At 37.3% G+C, this 8,366-nt stretch overlaps 1 protein-coding gene across 1 annotated transcript; it reads right to left on the reverse strand.

The window, feature by feature from the left end:
* Nucleotides 1–1,639: 1,639 nt before the first annotated feature.
* Nucleotides 1,640–2,361, reverse strand: LOC118754496 (the record flags this gene model as incomplete). Its single annotated transcript, XM_036489372.1, is given in 1 exon segment — nucleotides 1,640–2,361. A coding segment is annotated over 1 exon segment (333 nt), but the record flags the coding sequence as incomplete, so codon positions are not given.
* Nucleotides 2,362–8,366: the final 6,005 nt, after the last annotated feature.

Genomic DNA, 8,366 nt, shown 5'->3' on the forward strand with positions numbered 1-8,366 from the left:
TGTATTGCTCTTGCGCAGTCTCCTCCCGTTACACAGTTTTTTGCTTCATCCACTGCACTTTCGAGGTAATGCAATCTTTGCTCGCACTTGTAGTATACGTAGATGTGCCCTTACATTATGCTTTATTTTGGACCATATACTCTCAATGGGGTTGAGCATTAGGGAATATGGACCTAAACGTAATACGGATGCTTCTCCAGAGGAATGCTGTGCATGTGCTTTCTCAACTCATGAGTGGCACGGCTCATTATCACATACCGAAACCAAGTTGCAAAGGTTATTTCCTCCTTCTGTCTACTTTGCCAACAAATCCGCTATTAACTGCGAACTGCGAACTGTGAACGCCCCCTTCGCCTTTGTATGTGTAACACTCCAGCTGTGGTTATTGCACTAATAAGGTAGAAGTTTGGCCCTCTGGAAGCAGGGAGCTGTAGAAGGCGCGGTGGTAAATTTTTGATTGGCCACGTGACATTCGGCTAAACAAATTAAAATTTGTTTGATCCATCTATGCTATTTGTTTACCATTTTAAATATATGTGGCGGCTTATTCTATGAGTCCCATCTCCGTCAGGACAATAAATACATTAGTTTAATATCACTGGTTTACAGCAAAAATGTTCTCTGGATGGCACTATAAAATTCCTATGTAGAATTGCCCAGTGATCCCGAAAATCGAGTTATTAGTTTTTTATGGATACGCTTTCGAGATATTTGCAATCACGTATATCGTACGAACCAATTTAACAATCTTAATATGAAATAAGGCAAATGAAAGCTAATAAAATTCTCTATTAAACATATGTATATACATCACTTTGCGATAGGACTTATAGTTTCTGACATATTCATTAATCGTTTCAGTTTTTCTTATTTTTTTGTGAAAAAATTAAAAAAAACAAACTTTAACAGAAGAAAAATTTAAAAAATAACATGTTCTGTGCCAAATTTTTGCATTTGCGCTAAAGCCTGTTCGGTTACAAAAAAAATCAAGTTACTAATGAAAGAAATCGAGGGAGAAATAAATAAGTTATGAGTGATCAAATGAAAATACGCAAAGGTTTTTTGTATGAGAAAAATTAGCAGGAAAGAAAGTTACTCATACGCCACCTACACCCGAATAACATTGTTTTCTGCTTATATTTCATACAAAAAATCCTTGCGCATTTTCATTTGGTAGCTTCATTTTTTTTTGTTAAGGAACGGGCTTTTATTTAAAATTAAAACAAATATAACAAAACCGTAATTTTTTTAATTTTCCCATGTTAAAGTTTGAATTTTTTTAATTTTTTCACCAAAAAAACAAAAAATCTGGAATCATTAATTAATTTCTCCGAAAGTGTCAGACCTATCGAAAAGTGATCTATACGTGAATCATCGAGAATTTCATTACCTTTGATTTGCCGTATTTTGTGTTACGATTGTTTAATTAGTTCGTAAGATATACGTGATTAAGCGGAACCACTATTTTTTTTAAGCTGATTGACGGTAAATTGCAAATATCTCGAAAACGTATCCATAAAAAAAATTAACTCGATTTTCGGAATCACCGATCCACTCTACATAGGAATTGGATAGTAGCGTGTCGAGAACAAAAACAAAACTAAAATTTGTAATCCAGTGTATTTAGCCGATTATTTTATTTAGTTTAATTAAAATATGAATCAAATATATTAAGTGGACTTGAATTGCTTTTACATAACTATACTTAAATCAAATTTATTGAAGTGTTAATATCACACCGGCTAGCAACGACTAGGCGACCTTTTGCTTCGGCGACACACGGAAAACTTGGTTGTGAGTTGTTCGGTCATGGTTTTATTGGGATTGCGCGTTGTTCGGTCAGGGGTGTATTGCCGACCACTTCTGGTCCGGCACAGCAATCCCACATTCGGGCCTACTGACTCATCATTCGGCTCGAATGATGTCCTGCTGTATGTTTCCGCTAGTTTTTCCAACCGTTTCATATACTCTGCAACGGTTGATGTGTGTCCAGAGCCCTCATGCTCACCAACCTTCTGCACCTCGTATCTACCGTGAGATAAAACTTTCGTTACCTTGTACCGTACCATATTGAGTCCCCTTAATGCCGACTAACTCGTCTCCTCGGTACTTTGTTTCTTGTTTCCGTTTCTCATTAAAATTACGTAGATTTTCTTGTTGGGTCTTGTTAATATTCTCTTGCGCTTCTTTGCGCAGAGATTCTCTTTCCCTGTCTAATTCTTCGATCTCTGCCTCTTCCAAAAACTCTCCCAAATCTGGTACCTCACTCAGCCTCATTTCAATAACTGTCAACAACATAAAGGGTAAAACTTTCGTGCTTCTAGGTGGCGTATTATTAATCACTTGTTGCACTCTATCTAAGTGGGTTGGGGAGGGGGCGGTTTTGCGGGAAATTTTTCGCCTTATTCTAATTACCTTAAACGAGCAATTTGTGTATATGTATACGTATCCATAAGTTTCTCTAACGTAGCAAAATGAAAAATCGTTTAAAAAAGACTTTCGAAGTTGTATTTCTTCCAATTGTCAAAAACTTTTTATTTGTCACGGGGAAAATACCGTAAAAATTATTTGTATCGTGCGAATATCTATAGAAATTATCAGGGTTTGAAAAACTGTTAGCACAGCGACGACAGCCAAGGATTTGCTTTTTTATAAATTGTTATTGCTTTGCTTGCCGGCAATTACAAGTTCCTGATGAAGATCTTGCAGAAGCAATGAGCTAAGCCGACGACGCTTTAAAGGAATTTGAAGAAATGCGACAATATGCAGAAAAAACTTTCATTTGCTTTTCGAACACGTAGAAGAAGTATGCACCAACCTAGGTACAGAAATCAAAGTACCGCGATACAGCAGTCGCCAAAAGAATCGCTTTAATGTGAAAACCGGAGACGCCGAGGCATACTATCGCATTGCTTTTTACATTCCCTTCCTTGATACATATATTGCTCATTTGAAAAGCCGGTTCCTAAACCATAAATCAGTTTTAAATAACTTAAGTGTTTTGTTTCAAAAGTATGATTTTAACGAAAAAAAAACTGAAGAATTGTTTTCTTTCTATGAAAAAGTATTCGACTGCTCGAAACAAAACTTTCTTCTGGAGGTAAAAATGTGGAAAAAACGAGTTTCACACGAACATTTTCGAAATGCTCTCGAAGCATTACAAGTAGCTAATACAACGTCTTTTGGGAATGTTTTTAAGATCTTACGTATATTGGCACTTTTGCCCGTTTCAATAGCCACACCTGAACGAAGCTTTTCATGCCTGAAAAGAATTAAAACCTACTTGAGAAATACAACATGTCAAGAAAGACTCAACAGACTAGCATCTATGAATATTCACAAAGATATAAATGTTTCAGTTCACGAAAAATTTAATAACCGCCTTCACCCAAGGATCCATTAACTGTGCCTGACGCAGTCTGTGCTGTAGTGTATCCTCTAACATCAAACAACAAACTCTGGTAGTTAAAATCTTGTAAAAATAACGCCCAACGGGAAACTCTTAGTACAATATCATTTTTCTTCATCGCCATAGCCAAAACGTTACAATCTGTCACTATCTTGAAGCTTATGCCTAACAAATACACTCTCCACTTCTTCAAAGCTGCTACAATAGCAAGTACCTTCAACTCATATGAATGGTACTTTTCTGGCTTCGTCTTTCCGCTCATATACTGTACCGGGTGGAAAAGCTGATCGTCAGAGTCCTTTTGAAGAAGAACTCCTCTGTATCCGTGCTTAGATGCATCCGTATGAACTTCTGTCAACGCTTTTGGGTTGAACAGAGCAGAACAGGAGCTATCCCTAGTGCTTTTAGTTTCTGAAAAGCTGCTAACTGGTCTGCTTCAAGTAAAAACTGAGCGTCTTTTCGTAAAAGGTCTGAAACAGGTTTTGCGATAGTTGCATAACCTTGATGAAATGATAATGAAACGTCTAAAATAAGATGTCCACCCAAGGAAGCGCTGTACTACCTTTCGATCTCGCGGAATAGAGAAATTCTCCACCGCTCTAGTTTTTGCTACGGATGGTTTTATAGTTCCACTTTCTATAATATAACCCAAAAAGTCAACTTTCCTTTTTAGAAATGGATATTTACTCCATTTTATTCGCAAGTTATACTCGCCTGCTCGACCTAACACACGCTCTGAATGGTCTCACGTACATCCTTAGTGCGAATAATGAGATCATCCATGTAAGCACCAACCGTCCCATCTTTCACCATATCCCTCAAAACCGTAGCAATGTACTTCGAAAATACAGCAGGCGAGTTTGATATCCCAAAGGGTACATCATATGGAAACTCGTACAGCCCGTTATGTGTAACGAACGCGGTATACTTCCTGGATTTCACTTCGACAGGTACATGAAAGAACCCGTTTGCCAAATCCAATGTCGTAAATAATTTAGCCCCCAAACAACGGCATCGGAAATTTATCCCTCATAATCTTGCTGTTTATACGCCTATGGTCATAGCAAAGCCTTTTTGGCAACATCTTTTTTGGCAACAAGTACAATGAGCGAAGCGTACTCCGATCTACTGGGTTGAACCCTACCCTCTTGTAGCCACTCCTTCGTGAACGGGATAATCGTCAGTCAACACGATCTTCATTTCAACAGATGATTTCTGGTTTCTTACGGATGCATAATTTTTAATCAACACCTCTACTGCACTTGCTTCTAACGGTTGGAGGTGGCATAAGTCAATATCTGGTTCCCTAGCTTATTCAACCACGGCAACTTACCATAACTCTTTAAACTCTGCCTCAAGCTCCGTATACCTCCCTTCAGCTTCGTCCGAAACTAAGCAACTTACAGCCACGACTGCATTCGAACCTTTTTCTCCTGCCTGACTTGCCTCAGCCTTGTCAAATTTCGCCTTAAATTCTACCGAACCCTCACATTCTCTGGGCACATGAAAAATGACTTCAAGTTCCATACTGTCGACCACCAACATAATTTTTAAGCTACCTAGCGTCGTTAGTCTGGCATTTCCTACGCCTACCAGGCTTCTTTTGTCGTTGCTTAATTCGATGTCGTCATTTAACAACAATAAAACATTGCGACGAATTAAGCAAAGGTCACATCCGGTATCGATTAAAGCAGAAAATGTCGCTCCGCCGGCGGCTATATCCTTAAAAATGCACCCTCCTATTTCAAATTCCTGTTTCACTGGTTCCTCAACGTATTCACATTACTTTTTCCCTTCTTAACCTCAACTTGCTGCCGTGCTTCTACGGCACGGTGCTCTGGCTGACCGCATTTGAAACATTTAATTTGTTTTTGACTCCAATCTTTTGCGATGTGCGAAATATCTCCGCACTTGAAACAACGTTTTGTTTGATCTTTCTTGTTAGCTAAACCAGTAGACGCCTTTCTTCCTTCACCTGAACGTACTGAACCTGAGCTATTTACTTCTTGACTACCACTCCGCACTTTTTCATATATGCTAAGCTGGATCTTAAGTTCTTTAAAAGTTTTGGCCTGATATAAGTTACTCTTGTTGGCATTAGAATCAGGAATGCCCCAGATAAAATATGTTACTAAACTCAACTCATCTAATTCAATGGGTTTCCCAATCTCCAGATTGTAAAGGTATTCACGGTAACTCCCGTTTCGACGCTTTCGACGGTTCCTAAGCATGCGATGTACTTCAATGGATGACACCACAATACCAAACTCAGATTTTAGTGCCTGCTTTAATGAGCTCCAATTTCTAACACCACAATGGCTTCGCACAAACAGTTTGGCTGCTCCCCTCAACAACTATTTAGCATTAATAAATTTGTGTAAGTTATTCCAGTGAACTGCGGTAGAATTTTCTTCAAACTCTTCTAACCAATCCTCTATCGACGGTGAGCCGGAGCCATTAAACATCAACAACGAAGCCACTATGTCGCGCAGGGTGAACTCTGGATCAGACCAGAAGCAACATCATCATACTCAGAAACATCATCTTCATCACCGTCAGCAGTCAGGCCGAAATGCTCGAGCAGTCTGTCTTGCAATATCGACTTACGTCCTTTAGTCACTAACCTTAATTCAGTTAGTTTTTGTCTCAAATCACGCATATTCAAATCTAAAATTTTGCGTCGTTTCATGGTCTCTAGTCCTTCTTAGCGATTACAGAAAAAAATAAATACAAACTAACAGTGTCATAAAACAGAAAGCTAAGTAAGTAGGTACGCTTTCAAAATTTGTACACTTCAAATCCTTCAAAAATTGATGTGCTTTTGTTTACTCTTAAAACTAACAATGGTACCAAATGTTACTTTAATCTCCAATTGCTTGGATCTTTCGTATCGAATTATTTAACCTTTCTTCTTAACGACTTCAATGAACAAAATTTTTTTTTTTTTAAGAGTTTACTTTAAGCTAATTTAAGCACATGAGGCATTCTTCTTTAGGTCGGACGGATTTCGTAAAAAAATTATGCCATGTCTCCGATTCGCTTTTTTTGTGGGTTCTACACATGAAATAAGCTAACACGTGTTTGAGGAATTTTTTTCTTCTTTTTTTCTACCCGAGATATGATCTGTCAAAGTTTAAATTTTTTTCGTGATTCTGACTAATCATGTTTTTCTTCAAATCGTTATATCTCGGGTTCTGCTCATCGTAGAGACTTCATCTTAACGTAATTATAAAGCCAAGAAACGGGCTTAACGGGCTATTAACAGTTTTTGAAGTTGATTTGCATAGTGAAGACTTGTTTAATTCTCTATAATAAACGAGGTTAAAAAAATGGGCGTTTTTCAAGACCTATTTCTAAAATATTCTTCTTTATGACAAGATTTTTAGAAAACTTATGTTAAGATGTATTTGGTAAGGTGTTAAACATCGGGTTTTTGCAAAAAGGAAAATTTTATTACGGATTCGGATAAAATACTTATCCAGACATATTATATTTGTATGGCAAGATTTTTCATTAATGCGACAAACCCCTAGAAATGGGCGTGGAAATTGCAGGACTAAAATTAGCCAAACGCAGATTTTATTGCGGATTTCGCCAGAAAAACAATATTTGTTCCACAACTTTTTCAATCCATATAGATATTCTGGCGAAATCCATAATAAAGTATAAATTTTTGAACTTTGGTTTTAATATAGCCACGCCCATTTCTAGAATATTCTTTGATTGAAAAAGTTGTGGAACAAATGTTGTTAACGAAGCGATATTCTGCCGAAATCCGCAATAAAAGCTGCGTTTTTAGGGGTTTGTCGCCTTAAAGAAAAATCTTGCCGTCCAAATATTATACCTGGATAAGTATTCTATCGGAATCTGCAATTCTTGCAAAAACTCGATGTTTAACACCTTACTAAATATATCTCAACATAAGTTTTGGAAAACAAATTACAAAAAATTTTTGATTCTCACAAAATAAACCATCTCGTCATAAATAAAAATATTTTAAAAATAGTTCTTGAAAAAACCATTTTTTGAACTACGTTTTTTATAGAAAATTAAACAAGGATTACGGTGGCATAATTTTAAATCCCTAATTCACTGGTCTTCACTACGCAAATCAACTTCAAAAAGTTCAACTGTTAATAGCTAAGTTAGCTTTAGCCCGTTTCTTTAGCTTCAAAACGACGCGTCGTTAAGATGAAGCCTCTAAGATGAGCATAACCCGAGATATAACGATTTGAAGAAGTACGTGATTAGTCAAAATCACGAAAAAATTCAAACTCTGACAGATCATACCTCCAAAGAAAAAAGCGAAAAAAATCCTCGAACACGTGGTAGCTTATTTCATGTATAGAACCCATACAAAAAATTTGAAGCCAATCGAAAGTGTGACACCAAACTTTACCTGGACAATTTCAAATCAAATTTACTCTTTACTTTAAGTTCTATTGTATCAACTTGAAGATTAATGGCAATTTTAAATATGCAATATGTAAACACAAAAATTTAAAATTGAACATCTGGCAATCCCTTTGCCCTTTTCTCATTTCCTAACTTCTACTTTTCTATTTTATAGTTATCTGCAACTGCTTGCCGCAACTCGACGAAACTCTCTCGGCTCTCCCTATATATCGATGCTCTGCACACTCTCGACGATTTGCTATCAACGAACAATTGACTGTCTCCGGCCACTGCCACGCAAACGTATTGCAAACAAAAATATCGCACAGAAACCAGCAAAAATCTTTAAAACGTAGTCTGTTTTTGTTATACAGCCGCCGCCGCACAAACTCTTTGCACACAAGGCTTTTGATAACGCTATTCGCTGCAACAAAACGCCTCTCTTTTCCACTTTCAGCCACTGCCGTCTCTTCTCATACAACCAAGTTAAACTCTTCGCTGTTTGCTTAGTACTTCACGTACTACAAGTGCATGTACAGTTCGGAGGAGTGCAATAAGCACC

The sequence above is a fragment of the Rhagoletis pomonella genome, unplaced genomic scaffold, assembly GCF_013731165.1.
Source record: "Rhagoletis pomonella isolate Grant_MI unplaced genomic scaffold, Rhpom_1.0 Rhpom_scaffold_04013, whole genome shotgun sequence".
Lineage (NCBI taxonomy): Eukaryota > Metazoa > Arthropoda > Insecta > Diptera > Tephritidae > Rhagoletis > Rhagoletis pomonella.